We start from the raw sequence: 26203 nt of genomic DNA on the forward strand, positions 1-26203 counted from the left end.
GCCTCTCTCGTTCTGATATGAGTTGGAACAACAAACACAAGCCTGAACAAATATTAAAAGAAAAAAAAATCCATTGCAACACAGATATCCTGTACGTTAGTACGTCCCACAGAGGTACTTTAAGGACATGCTGAGGACATCAAACAATGTGTAGATTTGTTTTACTCTTTCATTTTTCCACAAGTGCTAAAAATAAATAAATAATTTAAGAGCGGTTACTAAAAAAAAGAAGAGCCCATCTTATAAACAAACGCTTCACTGTAAGGACGAGAACATTGTGTTTCCCATAGATAATATTACCTGAGGTCATGCACATACCTCAGTGCAGACGTAGGGATTGTAAGCAAAGGACTGAACAAAAGTGCTTCATATACTTGGCTCTGTAGTACCTGACGTAGCCGCATCCATATCGTTTTAACCATGCACACAAACTTCTTCCATATATTTACAGAGGGCTGCAAAAGTATTAAAACCCTTCAAACATTTACTCATTTTTAAACGTTGCTGCCACAAATTTACATATATTCCATAAATATTGTATGTGGCTTAACAACATAGGGGCACGTGTACCTTTGTTTTGGCTTGGCTTTTTCTTCAAAGTTTTGTGGCACTCGTGCACTTTTGCAACTTTCTTTGTGACTAAGACAACCTCTCTTCAAAAGTTTGCCATTGTCTAGTTTTCTGCAGTGTTATAGGAATTATCTCCTGATTCCAGATGTTAAAGTTGCGACTTATTGTAAAAAGTTGCCAAAAATCCCCGCTGTTGTATTAAAGCTGCTTGCTGCTTGTTCAAAAGGTTGCAAAATCGCCTAATTGATATTTATTAAAAAGCAAAACCACCAAGACATCTGATCAGCAGAAAAAGACAAAACAAAGGTACAAGTGCCCCATAGAGTATCAAGTAAATTGTGAAGTGTGTCGTGGATATGTATTCAGCCCCACGTACTCCAGAAAAAATACAATAACCATTAGAAGTTACCTAAATAGTAAATATAATAAATATGTATGTCATTTATTATTAGAAGAAAACCTAGGAACACAACATACAGCTTGCGGATAAAGTTGTGACAGAGTGCATTGCAAGCTTAGGTTTCAAAAATTTGTCCAAGCTCTGAACATCTCATGGGGCACTATTCAATTACAATGAAATGATTTAAAATCAAAGCATATATATGTGCTAAAATGGCACAGCTCAAGCCCAGACCTGAAGTCATTCTCCGACCAATGTGACAGAGCTACAATTATCTATAGGAAAAGGAAAAGATTCCAGCCTCTAGAAGTGCAAAGCTGCTTAAAGAGGACCCGTCACCCGAAATAAACCCTCTAGGAGCACTTACTAAAGTAAGCATCTCCCTAGCCCTACCCCAGTAATAGCAGTGTTAAATCGCTAGCTTAAATCGGAAGATACCGATAAGCTAGGAAACACTGCACTACATAGCCATCTGAATGCCGGACCAAGCTTACAGCGGTCCAGCGTATTCATGAGGGGGCGGTCCTGGCAGTAACCGCCAGCATATGGGGTGGGAGCTCCTTCACAGAGGTCACAGCCTGGTTAGCTGACATCAGTGGGAGAGGAAGGAGCTGTACAGGAGCACAAAGGTGGGGGCTTAGAACTGAGCAGTCTGCCGCACAGGCAAGACATGTTTTTTGAAATGTATCCAAACCAAATCCCAACCCCTGGAACTACACAGAGGATTCTGTCAGGCTCCAAGGTAAGTTATAACACACAATTATATTGTAATGCAAATGCTTAGAGAAAGCAGAATGCAGTTGTAATGGGCTTTCGTGAAAATGAGGTCCCTGGTGACCTGTTCCCTTTAACCCACTTTCTGCACAAATCATACTATGTGCAAGAGAATCTTTAGAGGAATGACCGCCTATACAGTAAAAGCCCCTCCTTATATTTAACAAATTCTCTATAAACTTTTATATTCCTTTACATCCCTTGTTGGTAAATACAAAGGTGATTGAGGTAAAACATGTCATCTATTATCTATGTTAAAAAGACTAGACAACCTATTTTACACAATAACCCCACTACCTGCACATGTTTATTTCCAGTGTCTCATGTAACACTAACTTTATGGAATATGCTATGTAACGACTGCAGCCACAATATCAGTGTAAGCATGTCTTTATGTGAGGTATGTTTCCGCAAGCATCACTGCAAGCAGAAAAATGCACAGCTGGTCGTCTGAGGTAAAACGAACAAGAAAAAAGGGTGGGATCAAGAGAGAATAAGTCAAAAGAAAAAAAATTATGTGTGTACGGCTTAAAAAGAGTTATGAAACTGACATCATAAATCTGTGCAGTTCATAGCCCACAGCTAGTAGAGTGATTTTCATATTCATTTAATCTAGGCATGCATCTCCACCCTTACTTCCTTTCCAATGGTATGTGGTCTTGAGCACACAAATGCTTGAGTTTCCTGAAGCTGAGCTACAGAGGAAAAGTCCCAATCCCTGGGGGCAGAGCTGCAGGCTGTCTTGGCTCTATCTACTTCACTGTGAAAGGAACATGACATTTTGCCTCAATGAAAAACTGGCCATTCTAAAAGTTACTCTTTACACTGTGACTTAGTGCCCACAGTGAAACATGCCATAAAGTGTAACTGTATAAGCATACAAAATGCACTAGAAAACCCGCCCACTTCAGCCAACAAAAGAGCGTAAAGTTCATCTCAGCTGGAAGAGGACATCTACAGATCAAAACCTGTGGCAAAATTATCTGAAGCGAAAGTTACTGTAAGTGATCAATTGAGCTTTCTTGATACATTCCCCAGCAGACTGCATTAAAGTTAACAGTGTTCCCATCAGTATCCATTTGGATCCATCAGAAATGTATGTATCATGACATTGGTTGTGTTGCCAAAGTTTACTAACCTTTCTGGGGAAAACATTCGATGTTACACAGAGTTTTGCAGTATAAGTTTCTATAAATTATTCTTAAATGTTATTTCCAACAGAAAAAAGTACAATAGAAAACACTACATATGAACCACTACTGATACAAGTACCGTCTTTTTATCTCGTCAAACACTGAACAACTAGCTCCAAAACTAGTACAATCTGTGTAATATGGAACTGCAGATACCACTAAGGGGAAAACAGTAGACTGTTTCTAGGCCTGACTATTAATTTGCTTTCTCAACACAAAAAAGTGAGATAGCTTCCTCTTTCTAGGGTAGACTTTCAATGTGTCTGGTTGGAATTTTTTCTTTGCTGTGTTTATATGAGATATATATATTATATATATAAAGCTGAGTGTATGCCATTGTAAGGAATCTACACCAGGTAGTTATTATATTTGTGAAATGCTGTATAATAATGCAGAGAATAATCAGTGAATAAGAAACTGGTCTTTCTGGGAATACCCCTTAAACCGATTCTACTTTGTTATAGCTAAGAGCGGTTATTTACTATCCTGAGCAATCTACAGCCAGTGTGTGATATATTATATACAAATCTAACTCATGTCCGTTCAGCGATTCTAGGTTTGGCGCAGTAAATCCCACAAGAACACGGAGCAAGCTTGTCAGATCAGACTTGCTTGTAGATGACAGGCTTATGGGTCTGTTTACTTGGCATCAGTTTTTTATCATTATATCAAAATATGCATCAGTTTTACCATCAGGTGTACTGATCTAAAAAAAAAAACTAAATGGCAACTGAAATGGTGTATAACATAAGTAAGGATAAATCCTGAGAAGGAGACCCCTTCAATGTTGTCCATAACCATTTTTTACAATGTAAAACATCATTCACAATCATCACATTGTTACTTGCTGTTGTTTCTCAGTAACAGATCTTGCGGGGGTCCGACACCTGAAATTTACTGCTAATTAACAAATATACCTTTCTGAGGTTGAATTTAGCAGAGAATGGATCCTTAAAAAAGATCTAATCTCTTTGTAAAAGCCAAGTAATATTACTGCAGCTCAGCTGCCATCAACTAAAGGGGACCTGAGCTGTAGTTACCCAACCCATCCACTACACAGGTAACAACAATGTTTTTCTCAAACCTCGTGTTGATTCCTATGCCAGATGCAGCCATAACTACCTATCTGGTATTAGCCCTGAGTATACAGTAGTACAGGTCATTGTTATCAAAAAACTGGATAAATGATGAAGGCCTACACCAGCAGAAACACTCAGCAAGAGCTTATTGACTTACTGATGGATTCCACTGTCCAATAAGGGAGAAATTATTGACTGATCCTTTTCTTGTCCAGCTCTGCACTTACAGGGACAATGAACGACAAAAATGGTTCAACAATTTGGACCCTTTTCCATTTAGTCTTCAAATGTATCCATTTTCTGTTTTCCTCTAACAAACTTTACCAGCTATGAGTTTATAAAGGTGGAGTAAATGCACACTGTCCTCTGCTAAACAATTATGGATTAGATTGGATCAGGGACCTTGAAGACTATGCCAAAATTTTGAGAACAGCCAACTGCTGAAACCAAGGGATCACGTTGCACTGTGCCAGTAAATATCTAATATGGCGCTCCTAAACGGCACAGAGTTTTTATTGTTAGAGGCTCCTGCAGCAAAGAAAAGAAGGGAACATTAGGAATGTTCTTCGGGTGCTTTCTGCTAAGGAAACAAGCAGATCATATTTTCAGCAATCATTCAGCCTTTATGAGTGCTCTGTCATTAGACCATTACTGCTCAGGAGCCATATCCTGTTGCAGCCTGCATTGGGCACTCATTAAGAAACTCACTTTGAAAACCTTTTGTTAAACTTTCAGGCAAACTTTTTATTTCCTTAATGTAATCTGTGCTGCTAAGAGAATGTGCAAAGGTTTATGAAGGCAGGACGTTCATGTTTAACTCTAAAGGACAATTATAAACCGTATGTCTGAAGGTGATCTTGGTAATTTTATTACCTGGCACCCACAATACCTCTATGAAATATTTTTGTGACTCATGAAACAGCAATTAAAATATGCAAAGTTAGATCTTGCCACTGACTAGTCAGGTTACTGTACCTATATGAAGTGTTTCATTGCAAACAGACAAAGCAGTACAAATGCCATGCCCCTTACATATGCTGTACAGTCTGGTAAGGAAGGAAGAAAACATACATTATATATCCTTTAATGTCTGCATTACTGCTACGTGAGACCTACGGTCATATGAAAAAGTTTGGGCACCCCTATTAATCTTAATCATTTTTAGTTATCAAAATTTGGGTTTTTGCAACAGCTGTTTCAGTTTGATATATCTAATAACTGATGGACACAGTAATATCATTTGCTTGATTTGAATACTCCTAACCACCTATTACTGACTTACTGAAGCACTAAATTGGTTTGGTAACCTCATTGAGCTTTGAACTTCATAGCCAGGTGTATCCAATCATGAGAAAAGGGATTTAAGGTGGCCACTTGCAAGTTGTTCTCCTATTTGACTCTCCTCTGAGGAGCGGCATCATGGGCTCCTCAAAACAACTCTCAAATGAGCTGAAAACAAAGATTCTTCAACTTAGTTGTTCAGGGGAAGGATACAAAAAGTTGTCTCAGAGATTTAACCTGTCAGTTTCCACTGTGAGGAACATAGTAACATTAGTACACTAGTACATTAGTACAATAAACCTCAATTCAATCCTGAAATATTACTGTGCCCATCAGTTATTAGATATATCAAACTGAAATAGATGTTGCAAAAACCCAAATTTTGATAACTAAAAATGATTAAGATTTGGTAAAATTGTGGGTTAGCTGAAGCAAAGCGGTCTCTGTGTCATCCTGTACTTTACATTAGCTGTATGTATGGATGGTAACTGCATTTTGCTGCTGCAATATAAACCAGGAGCTGAAACAGAATTCCACTGCAGGGTTGGAATCCACAGACCTATTGCTCCAGATTCAGGGGTTGAAATTCTGGCTTAAAACTGCGATGCAGCAGCCAATGTGTGCTGGATTCTGGGCTGCAATGTGGAATGTCAGCTTCGGATATTCTGCGGCGATCATGCCACATGTGTCCCAAAAAGCTTGCAGTGTGGTAAGCACACAGTGGGGGGGGGGGGGCGGCATCTGAGATCTGACGACGGAAAGCATAGTCCGTTGTATTAAAGTAGCGCACGGCTGTAAGTAATTAATGCGCAGACAGAACTAATCAGTCAGGTGCCATAAAAATGCCGACACAAATGAGATGTGCGCCAAAATCTTACATGGGCTACGCCTGTTTTTCTTTTGATTTCAGACCATTTTTTTCCTGGTCTGTTCTACGCCTAAAAAAATCCGACAAACTCAACATAAATGTGGCAGATTGATGTGGAAAACATAGGCCACGCCCACTTGCGGCCAAAAAAGACGGCAGAGTCGGGATAGTCGGAAACATCTGTTCTTTCTGGTGCAAACACATTATAAATGATCCACAACACTTGTGCGCCAAAAAAAAGTGACTTTCCGACGCATATACGATAATACATCTGCCCCAGTGTCTCACTGCAACGTGACCGAGCTGTGTAAGCAGCACCACAAAATATACAGCAGGTCCTATTTTTGACCTGATTTGTTGGGAGACTGCTCAGATCCTATAGAGAGCGGAGGGGCAAGGAGCGCTCACCCATCTGTCCACTTGCCCATGAGAAGCACACAGTCATGTGCATGTAGCCTTACTGGCAGAGCGACACTCCTGTCTTTGGGCTTATTTATTGGTATGGGAATGAGCTGTGATATATGAAGCACACAACGTGTCTCATAAGGTTACAGGGTTAAAGTGAAAGTAATGGTACAAGCAATCCTAATTATTGTATAGTGTTTAACACTCTGCAGAGTCGCTTGTGAGCAACTTGATAATAGCAGTAAATCCACAGTCTTACTCCTTACATGTAAAGCTTACTGAAAAGCATTTTCTCGCTCTCTATTTAAACCAGATCTATTAGTTTCCTTCCATAATACAAACCATGTGGTGAACAGTAAAGTCTGAATGTCTTTCATTTTATATTGAGCCATTTGATATGAGGAAAGATATTGACCTACATTTATGAAAGACTTTGCACCAGTATTCTGTCCAACTTTGCACTAGAGTCAGTTTATTACCACCGAAAGAATTGTGTTGCTCACTCCATGTTGTTCCCGAGCAGTGCAGAGTGCACCATATTAATGAAGACCGTTCATGAATTTGGCGCACCCTGCACACTCCACAGGTAAACTGCACTTTATAAATTTGGGCCACTGTATCTATCTGTGTTTATTCAAATATTACTAGAGTTCAAAAATTTTTTCATGTTTTGTTTTAGAATAGATTTTCTAGATCAAAGGCAATATTTTTATATTTTACTTTTATTTTATACATTTTGTTGTGAGTGATGAGTTAACTCAAACCTGTTGTCCAATAAACATTGAGCAAAGGAAGTAACCATAGATGTGACCATCCACCTTGTGAAGCAAGCTGAAGGAGAAATATATATATTATATATATCAGACTAAAGTACAGCTGTACAATAGTCATCTGCACATGTCGGGTTCAATGCAATGTCCAATGCCTTATCTTTTAGACACAGGAAGCTTTACATACCTGTGGCCAAGTCCAGAAACCTTTGCTGTATCTCTAATAACAAATATTAATAGAAAATGAAAATATTAATGAAAAACAGTGCATCGAAAGAAGCAACTCCTAAAATGGGCTGCTCTGATTGCCAGCGGTCACCAGGACCACCAGCAGAGTAACTGGAGCACTGTGTTAGATTAAGGATGTGCGAAACGTCTGGCTTCTTTGTAAGGTGGTGATTTGTGCTGCACAGCAATGCTGAGTCAAGAGAAAGTGAAATCAGATCTGGTAAAAACACACAAAAAACGCATGAAAGGAAGAAAATTTCATGTGACTCATAACTAAACCACTATTTACGTAGACATCTTTGTATAACAGTCACATTAGAGACCAGACCAGAAACAACAAACTATATTTGTAAAACCAAAAGAATTTAGGGCAGTGCTTCTTATGCTGTCGTATTTGACAAATGAAATACACTATCTGACACATATATTGGCTTCCCTCTTAAACCTCTAAAACTGTGACGTTTTGGGAAAATTACTGGTACATTGACTGCAAGCTATTCTTCTATACGTTCTTGTTTATTGTATAATACTGTACAATCTTTCTGCATAGGTTTCATGTTTAATGAAACACAGGGAAAGCAAAGTAATTAAATCCACAATGAAATTACATACCCTACATATTATAAAATTATTTTATTATGTGCACATCAGCCTACAAATGTGGGCGTTTGTGGTAGCCTGTAATTTGTATATATTCTACGGTTAAGGAAGGCTGTCTTGGAACAAAGGTGCCACTTGAGAGACAAAAAGTAAAGAATTTCACTTCCGTTGCAAATTGTACAAACTACAATTATTAGTAGCCCACTGGAATCCAGTGATATGCTCACAGAAAGGACTAGATGTCACTTTAAAGAGTGTGACAAAGGGGAAATGAGGTGATGAGTGACACTCATTCAGCTGTGACAAATGTACCAAGTGCGACACTTCTGGCATTGATGCTAAACACTGACATGAGCAATAAAAAAAAAGTAATTATTTACTCAGATCATTTATCAAAGAATATGCAGTTATAAAGTTACCAACATGGTACCAACCAAATCATCAGATATAAAACGTTTGTTAGAATGCGAACAAAGTACAAAAGTTCAATAGGAATGGGAACTGGAGGTTTCCAAAACACAACATTGGCGCAGATTTATCCATGTGTTTACTAAAGAATTCTGCTGTGTACACTGTGCCTTTTGCCCCATTTATCAAGGGTTTTAGACAGTTCGTAGACACTTTTACGACCAGTAACAAAGGATTGTGGCCTTTGGAACAGGAACATGGCTTCAGTGGGAAAAAGTCTGTGTGAAAAATACTATGCAAATGCAGCAACAAGGCAGTCTTAGGCTACATTTACACAAACGTAGCTGGACGGCCATACGTTCGGCGTTATGGAGAGGAGGAGTGGTGACCCCCTCCCCTCTCCATAGCAATGCCTGGTGCACTGAGCCGTAACACAGGGAAAGATAGGACATGTCCTGTGTACGGAGCGGTGCGGTGCTGCACGTGTCCTGCACCGTATCGCTCTGTGCAGCCATTGCAGTCTATGGGGGGCCTAGGTATGGGCGCAAGCTTGCGGCCATATATACGTCCCCCCAAGGATTGTCTTAAACTACACAATGTACCTAGGTGTATTAGTATCTAGAAAAGTGCCAAAATACACCAACATTTCTGTCAGGAACTGTCCAAAGCAATTTCTCATCCAGCACCAGAAAATAGAGCATTTTTCTAAATACAGGCAGTCCCCGGGTTACATACAAGATAGGGTCTGTAGGTTTGTTCTTAAGTTGAGTTTGTATGCAAGTCCGAACTGTATATATGATCATTGTAATCCCAGACAGAACTTTTTTGGTCTCTGGGACAACTGGATTTTAAAAATGTTGGGTTGTCATAAGAATCAATATTAACAATAAAGCTTCATTACAGACACATTTGATAACTGTTTCAGCTGTTTATTGTAGCCTAGGACTAAAGTACAAGAAATTACCAATATCCAGAGGTCCGTTTGTAACTATGGGTCGTATGTAAGTCGAGTGTTCTTAAGTAGGGGACCGCCTGTATACACCATTGCTTCCTCATGAAAACTTCAGGTTAAAGTTCAATTTTTTCTGCTATTTAAAGAGGTTTACCACAGTGCCGAGGATGGGACCCAATGTATCATCTTTCCTGTGGAACAACAACGGCGAATTCATGATTACAGCGGGGAAGCAGGGACTCCTTGTATCATAAATCACTATGATGCTCAGAGTCCCATCCCTGGTCCAAGTAACAAGATATACAATCCCTGATACGCAGTCTCCTGAAACAGCCCTAATTCTTTAGGGAAGAAAAGCGATATCAGCCACAACTCAAGTGGTGCTATTCCAGTAATAGCTTGTAACTTCTTTAACACTGGAATATGGCCTATGTGAAGAAAAAAGGGGTTAATATGATGTGATTTACATAACCGGGCAAGTGTCTGTTTAATTACGATTTTTTTTTTTTTGCTAGAATACCAGTCATAACAAAAAGGCCACAAGCTCCAGGCAACCAACACCCTTTTCTGGAATGACTTTAGGTTGTGCAACTTATAAAAGGTACACAGACTGCAATTCACTGGATATTATTTTATTCTTTTCCTATCCATCTATCATTTCTGTTTGTTTAGTACAACTGAATGACTGCATAGTACCATGAAGAGGCTGTGAGCAGATACATTCAGCAGAAAACACTACTAGTAAAACACAGCAAAACAGAGGGAGCAGTAACAAGTTCAGCAAACTTTTATGACATCTGTGGTACATTCTTGTAGGTTTACCACAATACGTAGATAGAAGCTTACTGAGTGTAAAGCAGATGTGCATTCTCCTGTGCAGCGCACTGTCATTGCGACACTAACACACAAGACAGCTGACCACAAAAGCACCAATGAAATGGGAAAAGAAGTACAAGTTTACTATTGACTAACCCAGGGCTGCATCTGCCATGATGCGAGATGAAAATCTCGCCTCAGGCGGTGGATGCCGAAGCCCTGAGTGAGGCGGCGAAATTTGGGGCCAGAATTGAAAAATCAAAAATCAATTGCGCCTGTCTCTTTAGGAGACAGACGCGAATGATGTACAGAGTGGCGCCGACACAGATGAATCTGTCCGTGCCGCTGTGTTGTTCTCGAGTACTCAGGCATTGTGCGATGACGTCATGCTGCCTGCGTCGCTTCACAAAGCACAAGGCAGCCAAAGACCCGGAGGACGTGAACGCCAGCGGGGGAGCCTCAGGCAGCAAAAATCCTAGAATCGGCCCTGGACATTATAAGAATTTCTCAGCATGTTCATTATGTACGGACTTGGCCTAATGGAAAAAACACCATGGTAGAAGAGTCCTTCATTGAGTCATTGGGGCAAATTTACTTACCCGGTCCATTCGCGTTCCAGCGGCGGCTTCTCCGCTCTGGATTCGGGTCCGGCCGGGATTTAATAAGGTAGTTCTTCCGCCGTCCACCAGGTGGCGCTGCTGCGCTGAAAGTAAACTCATCGCGCCGGAATGCACCGAGCTGGACCAGGTGAAGGTAAGCGGTCCTTATGCGACACATTTTCGGTTTTTAAATGCGGCGGTTTTTCCGAATACGTCGGGTTTTCGTTCGGCCACGCCCCCCGATTTCCGTCGCGCGCATGCCAGCGCCGATGCGCCACAATCCGATCGCGTGCGCCAAAATCCCGGGGCAATTTAAGTACAAGCGGCGCAAAACGGAAATATTCGGGTAACACGTCGGGAAAACGCGAATCGGGCCCTTAATAAATGACCCCCATTGTGTCCTTATGAAACTCCACTCCATTCACATGTACTTTAGGCACTTTACTACAACTAGTTATTAGGATCAGTTATCAATGTGAAAACTTGGAAAACTTTTTCTAAGGGTTTGGCAAGGTAGTGTAGTAATTTTTAGACCACCATGTCAATGTTTATAGTGCATAAAGTTCAGCATAGTTGAAATGTATTTGTGTATTCCCATTCATTTACAAAGCAGGGTCATTAAACAGTACTGTATATTTGTGCTGAAAGTGGCAAATAATGAAGTGCTGTGTAGTACTTCAAAGTCACCACCTAAGATAACTAATCAATCGATGAGTGCCAAATAACATGTCCATATATGTCTTCCAGTAAGGCTACTTTCACACTGCCGTATGCTCGCCAGGCTATCCCCTGAGCAAGCACATGGTGGCGTGCTGGAGAAAATGAGGGGTTAGCGATGCTCAACCCTCCCCTTTCCATAGCGATGCATGGCACCTGGCAGTACATATAGGGAATGATAGAGCATGCTATTTAGACCTTGTATGTGGTCACTGTACCGATGCCAGGCACCATGGCCATCTATGGGAACGTATATCCAGCCGCAAGAGGCCAATATGCAGGATGCTTTGAGGAGAGTTTAATATTATTTACTTAGTTTAGTGTATGAAAGAGCAAACTAAATGTTCATGAGCTCTATTATTACTTTCCAGCTACAAGAGGTTCAAAGTTAAACATTTTATCAGAGCGATTTGGATTAAAAGGTCTTCCTTTGTACATATCATCTGGTGAGCCATAGCTGCATAAAACGTAATGTTTATTCGGAATATCACAAGGTCTTAAGTAGTATGCTTAAAGTGATCCAGCAATCAATTGGCATTCTCTGCTCCAAAGTCTTCTATCACACATGGCACTTAACAAAGTTACAGTATGGCATAAAACTGCATGTATCACACGGGGGACACTTTCTTAATACTTTTAATATGCAATACTAAAAGCTAATACTGAGGACTAATGCTCTGCAATATCTTGACTTTCTACTAAGCACACCGCTGATCTTAAAGGAAACCTACCACCACGGATACTTATAAAGGTAGATCTGGTGGCAGGTTCCTCTAATGTATAGTAGTATAGCCCTTTTATAAATTTTAATTCCCCCAATATGCAAATTTCCTAAAGAGGCTACTGGGGCGTGGAGTAGCCTCTTGCGTTCCGCCTACCACTGTATCTTCAGCGTGCAACTATGACTGCGCCGGCTGCGCAGTCACAACTCTGGCTAAACCACCCCGCAGTAGCCTCTTTAGGAGATTTGCATATCGGGGAATTAAAATTTATAAAAGTTCTGGGCCACAAAGAATTAGCCCTAAGAAGGGATATACTACTGTACATTAGAAGAACCTGCCACCGGATCTATCTTAATAGGTAGATCCATGGTGGTAGGTTTCCTTTAAATCTTATAAATCCATAGTCCTCTTTCATCCTTCTAAAAGAACCATGCATTTCAACTGATCATAATAATATGTGTAATCCTTATAAGGTTGCTATTTTGACAACATAATTCCTAGCCTAGCAAGTATTGAAACGTTGCTAAATGCTGCTATCCTTTATTACCTGATCGGAAGTAATAGTCACCAGATGTGTTGAAACGTGCTATCTGGAGCGCTCTGCCACTTGAGGTTCTCGCATCTTTTTATTATTATGCCTTTGCATATAATACCTCCAAAATCCAATTGACCATTTTACTTAGCATCTCCCACTGCGATCTTGATCTAAAACCTGCGGTATGTGTTTTCTGCTGCCACATGTGTTGTATTAGAGGCATGTCTGATGGTAAAAAGTAGATTAATTCTAGGGCCTAATGATGTGTTTGTTAGCGCTAAGAAGTCATTTCAAATGTACCAAAAAAGGATTAATGCAGCATAACAAGTCTATTTAATCCCTAAAAGACCAGTGATCCTCATATTAATGTAAGCAGCTTTCTCTCCCTATTTGGTCTCTGTAAATAGAACAGAAAATATTGTGCGATATTCATAAATCATTGAACAAAATATTTTAGTTGGGCTACAAATACAGCACTTGAAGTAATGTAAGAGCAGCCAAGTAAGACAGTCAGATTTACAGCACTTATACAAATAATGAAGACAAACATATGTGTACCATTTTAACATTATGCAAATTTCTTTAAAGATAACTATTTGGACACAAGTGTTTCTGCTGAGTTTTGGGGTGCGGATATATGCCTTCAAAGCCCCCGTAACAATGCGGCCTCAATACAGATTATTTGCTTTATTCCTCTCCTCATATGGATGGTTTTAAGAACAATTTAGGTTTTCAGCAGTAATTACAGGGAATTCTTTCTTGCTGCTCTAAACACTTGCAAATGTGTGGAAACAACGAAACTTGCAACTAGGTAGGATGACTTCTTCATAGATTCACTACTTCCCTGGTGTGATATAGAATAGGTATAGCATTGGATGTCATCAAAATGTATTGATACATAGGTGGAAGCAAATCTGAACTATAAACTGGAGAGCTCCTTTCAAAAAATAAAAGAAAATAGGTTAAAGTGTATAAATGGAGGATTTTTTTATGCCTACACATTCAATCACTTGCCCCGGTTCACTCTGCATCCCTCCCAGTTGACTTGGTGCAAGGGGAGAGGGGAATTGTAACTTGTATTCATGACTTGTATGCCAGTACAAATCCCCCAGTAGCTTTATATAGGTAAAGCTTAAAGGAAAGCATGATAAAGAGATATTTACTAATCTTCTTATATTTGTCATCCATGGCCTCCTTCCTTCTAAAATCAACTTCTAAAATTATTCCAATGAGACTGAAGGACTCTGGGGGGCAATACCAGAGCCGCTCCCTGTTGTATCTTCAAAGTATGTTACAATGTGCAAGGAGCACTTCCCTCCCGTCAGGCTCATTAACATGACCATGGATAACAAATATAAGAAGATTACTACAGTCGCGGTGCCTGGATCTATGAGTAAGTGTCCCTGGTTTAGCATGCTTGATTTTGATGGTAGGTTTCCTTTTCACACGTTTCATAATTTAATGCATTATTACGCAGATTTTTTTATATTGATATGCTGAATATTTTTTGCATTTCACAGCAAATTCCATCCAAATCCATACAGAAGAACTGCATGGATTTATCTATAGTGTAATATGACATCAATTGCATTATACCACAAGAACTACAGTATATTATTCTACAATTTGACAAGCTTTGTGCAGCGCTGCGTAATCTGTAGGCGTTATATAAAGGAATTATTATTATTATTATGACTATGCCCAAAACAGTGTGTCTGTACTACAACTTTTTCTTTATCAGTGATCCCCAGCTTCACAGTCAAATCAGTTCTTCTACATGTTGCATGTGCAAATATATTGAAAATATTCTGTACTTTTTACTTAAACATTAGGCATTACCACTTGTTAGCAACAGTCAATTAAACAATGTATGATACTTTTGTTGTTACTGGCTTTTGCTGTAACTTTAGTCTGCAGTAGTAATATTTAGAGCTTTGTGAAACTAAAGAGATTTATGAATGGGTCACAAAAAAGGCAGAGAGCCAAAGAGGTGAAATGAAGTCTCCTCCTAAAAAGCTGGAAATCCTCTTGACACCTCTTGTGCCAATTTGTCCCTATTACTGTCAGCAAACAAAAGTAACAAGTACAGCCAGACCACATCAAACAGAAGACTGGGCCCCTCCCGAGGGATTGCTTGAGAGCCACTGGTGTGTAAAGCCATGGCTGAGGCCTACTTGTCAGCTGTAACCACAAAAGATTCAGAGGGAAAACAGTGACACCAGCAAACAAAGGGAGAGTTCAAATGGCTGCCAGGCGTCCCCTGACCCAGACGGTTTCAGAGGTCAAGGGATTCAGGTAGCAAACTTGGCCTGGGCTGTCCGGTTACTGCCCTCACAAATGAATTGTTTTAACAAATCAGCTCTGGTCAATTAAACCTAACACTAAGTGTTGCATCACTCAGCAGGGGTGCCTGACTTTATGGCCAGAAGCGGAGACAAAACACATAAAACAAGTGGTTTTTCAACCAGAGGACAAATTTATAGTAGTCTGTGCAGCATCTGCAGAAATGGAAGGATCAAAAAAAAAAAAAAAAAATCAGACACTCGTCCTCAGCTTTGAACAATTTGTTGCCTTTTTCGCTTGAAATACTTTTAATGCCAGCTGAACGCCACCTAAAAACAACAGTGGGTTGAAAATTACTGCTGGAAACAATTAATTTGGGTGTTTTTAAGGCTCAACCACAAACCAAAGTTGAAAATGAATTCAGAATTTCAATAGGCCTCGTTGTTTATTCTGGAGCACGGCTGCTGTCTTCAAATGACTTGACTATGCAACCGAAAATATTTAACCCATTCAGCAGCTCACAACCACAGAGACAACGACGGGAGATGCATAGAAAACTTCATATTGATGGCGGAGACTTTCCAAAAACAGTCTCTACAATAATTATCATGGACCTTAGATCTGATCCCTTTCTAAAAGGTGTTTCAATTGTCTTTTTGAGAACTAAATGGGATTCTTTTTCCCTAGTGGTTGTAACTGTCATAATATATTGAAAGTAAGAATTCTAAAAGTTGGTCAGCTATCCGGCAAATAAACACAATAGTGAAATGACAGTCCACTTCCTATTTGTATTAAATGTAGCTAAACAGATTTTTACTGTGTGGTAAGCTCAACTATATTGGGGTACGTCCACACAGTACTGAAACGATGCAGCATGAAAACAATGAGGACGTTTATGTTCCTTTGCATTGGCCACACTGGGAGTTAAGCTGAGCAATTCAACTTCCAATCTCATCAACTTTGCTCCAATTGTGCAATGCTGAAGACTTTAAAATTGTGCAACTTTTCTGTAGACAAAGCCTTAAAAGTAAAATTCTAGGTTGAAGAATAATACCATACAAAATTAAATTTATAAAACGTAAAACTGTGGACAATAGTGCAAATTGAAGGCTTATTTAAATGGGCTACAGTATATCACATGCCTCTCAACTTGGAGAGGGGTAAATTGCGATACTGCTCTCTTAATCCATTCATTGTAAAATACCTAATACTGTGAATGTGGAAAACTTCATACAGCGCAAGTGTTTTCTGAGTTGTCTAAACATTTCTACACAATTACCACCTAAAAAATGCAAATGTTCAGAATTACCTGCATGTTTGTAAAGATTCAAGTAAATGTCTGAGCTCAGTACATTGTTTTGTATAAAACCACCACTGGCTTCAGAGTGCAGAGTTTATTTTATTTTTTTAAACACAACAGTATACTAAAAATAATCAATGATAATAGCTTTGTTACATTAGGTTCCCGTAGTCATCTGTACCACAGGTACACAAAATAAAGATGCATAATGGCTTTACTATAGTTTGCTGCTCACCGATCCACAAAGCTGCTGACACAATCTAAACCAGAAAAAGAAAAAAAAAATACAAAAAAAAAAAATTCTACAACAAACCACAAACTGTTTAAAACAAGGTATAATAAAGTAAAGCCTTGACACAAAGTGCACTCCATAGCAGCAAACATTGTGCAAAGCAAATTAAATTGAAAAAACACACCAAAGCATCCGATATCACAAAAGTAGCAAAAACAGCAGTGCTGAACTTTTTACACAGGCTTTTATGGCCTCCTCATTCATTGGAAGGTAACAAACAGAATCAATGTAATTGCAATACTTGAAGCTAAAAACAAAGTCATAAAATCAGAAGGTGAAAGTTTCTTTCCATTGGCTTTCATAGCGATGAATGAGATTTGCTGCTTGCAGGCATTCATTAAAACTATTGTGTAGTGTTAATGATCAAATAAAAAAGCAGAGATATCATCTGCCTACATAGCACTTCCATGTAATGCAATGAATTACAATGACTGGATAGTTTGTAAATTTCACTTTTTTCTTTTTTCGAAAATTTCAAAACACATTGCAACTCTGCACCGCAGGTATAGTTTTTAGACTACTGTACACGTACGTACAACTACATACAAACCACACAAACTGAATATTAACCCTGTGTGATAACAACATATACAACTTTGTTTCTTTTCAAAATCCTAAGTTTCATCTCCCTAGTTAGAAATGGGATTTTCCCCTCCTATTACAATGTAATGATTATGTAGGATTAGGATAAAGCTGCTCGTCGGTTCATGTAAAGTTCCCACTAGCCAAAAATGGAGCATGGTATTATTATTTCATTTATTACCCTGTATTTCAAGCCGATTTCTTCTAGCAAATGATGGGAAATGGGAGCCACAATAAGCAGGCAGCTAACAGATTTCTATTCCCAAGTAAGAAGCGGGTGCCAGGCTACCCTTAATGACAGCTGGGCCCTGTGTGTCTCGCAGTTGCCACTCAGTCTGCCACATGGCCCTGAGAGCATAGGGGAGGTAAAGAGTCCTCACAAACCTCTAGGAAAAAAATTCCCAAATACATGAATATCACCTCCCAATTAGTGCCAGCATTTTAAGACCTGGCATTTGGCTACTTTCTCAAATAACTATGCACTATGTTAACTAGTGTTCAATTCCTTCTAAAAGTGCATATTAATTCATAGGAATAGGCAATATATTATTAAACAAATGACTTAAAATATGTACACAACGTGTTATGTACCTAGGCCGCTCTGTAACAGTCCTGCAATGTGTGTATCTGCTCAAGGTTATAAGGGGTCAGTGATCCATGTATAACACCTTTAGTTAAGCGCAATATTTCTTAAGACGACAAAGGACACATACTATTTGTAGGTTAATCTGAAACACAGGATAGGTTGTAATACACATAAAATTGTATTACTGCTGCACATCTAATGCAGTACGGGTCGGAGATGAAAAGCAGAATATGAGTAAAAGGATGTTCCATCTGTTTGCCATATTTCTTACTCGTTTCCTAGATAGCATAATGTGACAAAGGAGAGGTTACCTCAGGTAGGAGTCTGGTAAAATTATGTCTCATCTACTCTTAGTACGCAGAACCCTTTGATAGAAAACTATTGAAAGGCTTTCTCTGTGCAATGTAATTCTGATTCTCACTGTCGGACACTTGACAATGTCTATACATTCATGAAAATGATCAATAACAGGTTACAAGATGCAAGCACAGATCATAGCTGGCGAATTGTGTGAAGAGGAGAACTAAAGTTTAAAGTGGAGACAGATTTTTTATTGATAAAGAAAATGGTGGATTCTATATCAACGTTATGAAATGTACAGTTATACTGTACTGTATGAACACCACCCTTTCCTGATGCTTTGAAGTACTTGGTCCAACTGCAGCTCATCTTCTTATCTAATTTTATATATATATTTGCTTTAAATGTGACTGTATTTTTAATCTTTGCTTATACCTAAAATGTATTTGTCAAGTTAAAAAAATAAAATAAATATATGTATAAATGATATCCACATACATTAGACACATGTACATTCACACAGACAAAGAGGCATTCAAAGCTGTGGTTTTCCCTGAAACAAACACGTAAAGCAGCTTTCATTCTGTGATTGTCAAAAACTTTACAATTTGCCCACTGCATTGCGGATGCCAACCAACGAATCAAAGGCATTCAGAATGTAGACAAAGAGGAACTGATGCCAACCTCGGTGCCAGTGGCAACCATTATTGGCATCATGCAGATTCTCTGCCTTTTTTTTGTAATCTTGGCACTTGACAACCAAAATGGCGGAGCTCAGAGCAGCAGTCCACAACAGAAGGAGAGGAAAAAGGATGCATAAAATAAACGAAAGAAAATCCTAGCAATATAACAAGCAGAATTCTAAATAAGATCTCTACACCAAGTAATGTGATGTATACGGTCATGCTATTACTACATAGTACTGATCATTTTCACTTCAGCTGTCCTGAAGGCTTAGATCTCCCCCTTTTTCAATGCACTTTTTCTTCATTTGTAGATTCTCCTCTATAACCATATACTCCTACTTAACACTGATATAAAAAAAAAAAGCAAAGGGGGGCACAGTATCCCTTCTGCAGAACCTTCCAGCGGAGAGATAGTTAAAAGTACAACAGTCTGTGCAGCAAAATGCATACAAAACTGTATCAGTACAAGTAAGGTGGCCTCAAATGCTGTACTGTATGTGTTAAAAATTATGGAATATTGGCAATGTACTGATATTTTTTGGGAAAAGGTAAAAAAAGCACATTATTGACAATCCTATTTCTGGAAATTGTCAATATATTGAAGCATTGCTCGACACTGCAATGCGGATGCCAACCAGCGAATCACAGGCCTTCTGAGCAAAACAAAGAGGGGCTCATGCCAATCCTAATGCCACTGCCAACCAACACTGGCATTCAAGCTACCCATCCTCTTTTTTGTGCATGGTATCAAGAGGAAAAAAAACAGCCATTGCCATCTAGTGTGAAATTATGGGTTGCACATCCTAACAGGCGAGTAACTTATAATATGTAATATTTAGTGTATGCGCCACATACACTATGGAAAAATGGCAAGTATATAACTATGCACGGAAGTCTATTCCGCTCACATTCATCAGCCACTAATACCAAAATGTAGTATACTTTATAGTCTCCTATTGTGTTTTTACTTCATAGTATACTCTATTCAATAAAGAATCTATTCTAAGGAACTTCTCTGGTAGTCTTCATGCAAAAAGAATATTGAAATAGTCCCAGTTGAAACTTTTAGATTATGCATGAAACATAAAAAGATAAGTGGTTATAGCCTGATGTCTTAACTCTTTGTTAATCCATCCGCTGTCACATAAATAGCGGTTCATTCATACTTTCTTAACATGGTGGAAGAAGCCTCTCTTACAAATGAGTATATAAGCATTATAAGTACATGGTGCATATTACAGGATTAGATATAGCAAATGAGGCCGATAAACCACACATGGATATTAAAATAATTCTGTAAATATTTCTGCTCATTTTAAGACTTTGCACCTTAGTGTGGAGAAACTTTTATTACAAAACATATTGCAAAAACTTCCTCTAAGAAATGATGATAATTACAATGTGGAAGCGCAGGCTGGAAATTAATAGGCCAAGTGCTCTTCAAAAGAAAAGAGCTTCACTGTGAAATACAATGAAATAAAAAATAAGAAGAGATTTGGGAAATTGGTTTAAATTAACAATCCTGAAATGGCAGCACTGTGCTAAAACTGCTCCCAATGGTTATTTTAAGGCAAAGCAGATAAAGATATGAAGTTTCTTCACTAGGGTTTCCTTTAATTAAAAATAGTTTTCTGTGGTTATTCATATGGGCCAGGAAGTACATTGCCATCCACTATCACATCTCTACCTTGGACAGATATCTGATCCATATCATTTATCTAATATCTATCACTATACTGCATGACAGCTCATATGTGAACAAGGATTCTCTGTCTCATCATTCTAAGATGTGAGAGGCCTGCTTATGTCAGGATTACAGGACAGAACTTGTACTCTCTGCAAGATCTTTTTTACCATCTACAATAAAAAGAACTGATTTTTTTTACAAGGGTAATATTATTGCTGTTAAGGACAAGACATAGTAAACCAGATTTGTGAATCACCCAGGTTATCTGAGGACCCTTCCACTTCAAAAATGTTGTGCTTGCACTTTAAGTAAAAAAAAAAACTTTAAAAACTGAATGTGAAGTTATAAAAAATATGGTACATTTAGTTAAAAGGTTGATAAAATGTTTGAGGTTGCAATATTTGAGCTGGTGCATAAAACACCAGTCATTTACTTCAAAAGACTCATTAACACACTAATAGGAGCATTCATTTAGGTGTGAAACATCACTGTGGGGCATGGTATTCGAGTGTATTATGTGCAAACTATCTGGGCTGTAAAGGTGCTGTGTCACAGCCAGGGCCATGCATCAACAGTCCACACAGACTTTAATACAACCGTTTCATTTGACACCAACTGTGAAGGTGGAGTAAAACTTACAGTAGAAGATCCATCCAGCGAGTAAATAGCAGAAGGATAGAAATGGCAACTATGCCACCATAGTATCTATCTCTTTGCTATGTATTCAATTCCGCAAAAACATATTTGTAGACACAATATTAATACACCACATTATTCACTGAATGCTCTAAAAGGGAGGAATAACAGGCTTTGTTGCATAGCTCCTAGAAATGATAGGATATTTCCTAGTCTGGTTTTATTATTGCCAGCAACATTTTTACACTAAAACAGCAAATATATTTGGAATTAAGGTAGTATTCCTAGTGAACATCTGAAAAGTTTTTCTGTTCATGGTATTGTGCCCAGAATGTAGTGGATTCAAATGGAGAATGTCTTGCTTTGGTGCGGCCTTCCTATTATTTGTAGTTTTGTTTGGAAAAGTCCAAAGCAGAAGCGTCACTAAACCAGGCCAAATCTACAACATATAGGCATATATTTATTTTTAATAATGTACCATAGACTTTATTTTTATACCCAGCTACAAATGGATCAAGAAGTATAATAACATCAGGTGGATTTCAGTAGATATGCACCATAAAAATCAATTATGCTTACACAACCCAAATAAAGACTGACCTTTGACTTTGGCAAAAAGATCAGTTGGAAAAAAAAAAGAGCTTACCTTGGTCCTGTACATAGTACGCCAAGAACAAGTCAAGCTCCTTGACCGATACAGTTATGTGGTGTGGCTGGACGCAAAGTGCTGGGTTGGTGCAGTGTGGTGATTTGACTAGCCGTTCCCCATCCGTACTTTCCAGGGGGATGCCTTTGAAGAGGATGACCATGACAAGATCCAGGCGCCAGACCTTGTCGGCCTGCCGCAGGCAATCAATCCTCCGGATCTTGCCCTTCTGGTCAGGGTTTGATAACACACAGCAGGGGTGCTTCTTCCCTGTCACGGTTAGTACAAAATCCTCCCGGTACTCCTGGCGGATATCTTTGCGCAGCTTGGCTAGAAGCCTGGACGCCCATTTCTGCTTGATTTCTGGCTTCTCGCTCAACAACTCATCCTTGACTGCTCTCTCCTCGTCTTTCGACATTCGCTTTTCGTGTTTTTTGAAGTACTTGCGCTTACGGGCTTGGAGATTGAACCACGTATAGGCAATTGCACGGACATGTGGAAGAAGAGCCTCAATGAATGGATGGAATTCATCCTAAAAAAAAAACACAAGAAAATTAGATCAGAAAATTGTAAAAGGAATTATAGTGACAAAAAACTTAAAAAAAAAATACATTATCAGTATGGTTGTAAATATAAGGCAGGTTTCCCAGAAAACTACAAAACTTTTATAAAACACCTAAAATCACATTCAACCTAACATGCAAGGATTTTTGTTGACATAAAGCAGTACCATGGTCTATGCCTGTATCTTTTTTTCCCCAAAATGAACAATGTACAGTTTAAATAGGGAAGCTAAATGTTCAGGAGGCAACAGCGGATGTCACAGTTCATTTCTCTTCTCGATGGCACAGGGAAACAAAGCAGAGATACAAGCTATGTGCTGTACCACTCCATTCCCGCTTGCAGAGCATGCTCTCAGCAAGAGACTGCTGTTGGCATAGGGAGCATGCGCTATCGAAGTTGATCCATTTTCTTATTTAGGGAGACAGGCATTCCTGCATTAGAATTATACCATTCCAATGGCACATCTTCCAGGGAATAGGTGCTGCAGCATCATTGATAATTATATAGTTATGTTGCCAGGTCAATTTTGTGTACGTTTGCTTGGTACGGTTAATATTGTGACAGTATATTGTTACTTTGCTACTGTTAAACCTATATAAACACACATAACTGCCCAATGAGCCTGAATTAACAAATGTGATCTCTCAAAGAGCACCTAAAGTAATTGGGAACTTAATATCATTCTTTGGACCCTATGGGATAAAATTATAGTCACGTGTTCATCATAATTAACATAGCTTACAGTGTATAGGGAATACCCATAGAGACACTATTTCAAATGAACACTCCACTGTGTACAAAAAGCTTTGCACTGAGACTATGTTAGGCGCCACAATAACAAGTAATAGGTATGTGCACTCACTAAGAAGAAACTGAAGCAAAGACACTAGTATAGAATGGATGTGTCACACAGTTTACATGATATAGCGATAGGAATATAAGTTCATAAATTGGGTGTTATGTCATATGCAGTATTGTATTGTAAGATTTATGCCCACCCCAAATCAGTTCTAAATCTGTCACACATAGACAATAAAAAATGGCAACTTGGCATGTAGTTGGCATTCACAACGTCTCATTATGAGGGAACTACTGGACAAGCAAGAAACTTTATAACAATACTCCTACATTGGTGTGTTAAAGTTTACCATAAGCTCACAAGGATGACCGTGTCTGGTTATAAAAAATATAAAAACATCACAAACTTTTAACCGCATGTTGATGATTTCTACCACAAATAAACGTTAAAAATGCAAGCATTCCACAAGGGGACAGTGATACTATAGTAGCTTGTACATTCACCAAACTCAAACTTAACTTATATACCCGAAATAAAAATTGTGACTGCTCTGCTCTAGCTGAAGTGCAGAATATATTAATTTTGTAAATACATATATTGCATTCTGTTCAATCAATTAAAGTGAGCATATTGGAATTTGTTCTGACTATTATTCATTGATGAATTCAACTTCTATCTTAGTGGGTTTTAAGTGCTGTCCCAAACCCCCTTACAAGGTCCAAAAATCCAAATCACTGAGGGTGTTAGGAAGTTTATACTGAAAAAGTATATATCAATTCTATGCATTTATATGCATGGGTATATGTGTGTGTGAGTGAATGTATTGAAATGGCATGACAGAAATACCAGAGGTCATAGAAGAAGCTCCAAAGCTATCAGCTCTTAACAGAACAGCTCTAATGATATCCTTATTATGTTTTATTCCTGACTAGGCAAGGGAAAGAGTTAACATACAATCTGTTCTTTGTGTAGGAAGGCAGCAGTTTTAGCGAGCAGCCTGCTGCCCACGGTAAGGCTGCCCTAGCTTCCAACTTAGTCTTTTCTGTCCTAGCTTTTTTATCTACAATACCTATAACATGTAATATAAAAAAAAAACTTTTATAGACGACAAAAAGAACTCCTACCAAATTATTTGTAAAATTATACCACACCAAAAAAATGTATAAAGGTTTCAAAATGATCCGTGGGTTGTACAGAGACAAATGCCAAAAGTGCATTATATATATATATATATATATATATTCATTTACTATGTACAACATAATGTATATATAACTTTCTCTTCTGTAGCAAATGGTCATGAGATTTTTAGGGAAGTCTAGAGATTGCAAATGTAAAAGAGCACAAACAATCAATTATTCTCTCTCTCCCAAAACCTGCTTAATGTCGGCATCAAAGCTCCTAGAATAGAGACAAAATCAAACAAAGGTGACATCCGTATTAAAAAAAATTAATACTTTGTCTTAATGTCTATTATAGTCTTTAATAAGCATGCAGAATACTGTAAATCTTTTTAGGACTATAGGCCTGGATTGCATTACTTTTCTTCTGAGTATTAATAAACTAGATGCACCTCGCTCTTTTTATCTATTTTGTAAATTATAGCCAGGTAAAGACCTAAAGCAAAATAGGAGAACACTAGTCAGATAAAATAGCCTATAACCATAAAGCTGCCTAATCTATGTGTTTTTTTTTTTCATTTTTCCACTATACGGCAAACAACATTAAGAGATTTTTTTTCTGCATCTGGATTGTTCTCAGTGCTACTCGCCAAGAAAATGGACCTCATAAAACTTATCCTAAATAAGAACTGAAATAAAACTTTACAGGGCCTTCTGCAAAATGTAAAAACAGCGACACACTAGCCGCGCAAACTTTCCAATGGGTGTTCATGTAAGTTAAATAGCATCAATCTCTTTACCTGAACTTTTAAGAAAAGTCCACACATGCAGCATTTTTGAACATATACAAAAAGGCGGCTTACATTTGAAATTCTCACGTATACAGTTACGTTTGAGTTGTGTCGTAATGCAATGTGAGTTTCTGATGTACTTACAGTTAAAGCAAACGAACATCAAGCACACCAAAAAGTAATGATGTAAGACTATGCTAAGTGCTGACAAAAATCACATAGACTGATTTCATTAATGTCACGTTGGCATAACTACAAGTAGACAAAAATTTCAGAAGCTGACAGACTTCTTGGCTATAATAATGTACGCTGTCACATTTGTGCAATATAACACATTTTTACAGATTATAGGAAATCAGCTCAAAGAAAAAATGGAAGGTGAATGTGACACTTGAGACAGGTGCAACCATATAACACAATTACCTATATTATGTCATTTGTAATTAGAGGTATTCGTTTGTCAAAATATTACATATAAGAAAATGACATACAATAAACAAATACAAATTGCAATGATAAAAACCAGTAAAAAAATCAATTGTGAAATTACAGCAAAAATGTAAAAAGCTCTTGAATATTATAGAAATATAGAACATCACAATATATACTATATAAACCAAGCACTCTGTAGCATTCTTTAGTAAATGGATGCTTATATTTAAACTTATTTGTCATATAAAATGCTATGACAATGTAAAAACATAGGTAACTTTATGTAGGAGATTATATTTTGATTTTATATGTATTAATAATACACAAATTTCCATGCAATCGTTTGTATGTATACAAATAGTATTTTTTATATTTAAAAAAAAAAAGAAAGAAGAAATGATGTGAAAGCAGTTGTAAGCATGTGCAGGTGTACATGTCCCTGGATAACTTTAGACTGACCGTACCCTAAACTCTCCCTTATTAAAATACATCTAGTCACTGAATCCTACATGCCAAACAAAATATAAACAGTAAAAAAAAAAAGTGTCAGCCAAAAAACGACAGGACTGCATCCAACCATT

At 38.2% G+C, this 26203-nt stretch overlaps 1 protein-coding gene across 9 annotated transcripts in view; it reads right to left on the reverse strand.

Moving 5' to 3' along the window:
• NFIB (nuclear factor I B) overlaps positions 1-26203 on the reverse strand; it is a 293295-nt gene that overhangs the window by 109780 nt on the left and 157312 nt on the right. For 8 of the 9 annotated variants that reach the window (XM_072152886.1, XM_072152844.1, XM_072152875.1 and 5 more), the window contains exon 2: positions 21916-22447. In XM_072152886.1, coding sequence (XP_072008987.1) covers positions 21916-22447 — 532 coding nt within the window. Of the gene's footprint in view, positions 1-21915; positions 22448-22645; positions 22801-26203 lie in introns of those variants that run through there. The other variant, XM_072152854.1, reaches the window with a different exon arrangement.

Source organism: Engystomops pustulosus, chromosome 1, assembly GCF_040894005.1.
Source record: "Engystomops pustulosus chromosome 1, aEngPut4.maternal, whole genome shotgun sequence".
Taxonomy (NCBI): Eukaryota; Metazoa; Chordata; class Amphibia; order Anura; family Leptodactylidae; genus Engystomops; species Engystomops pustulosus.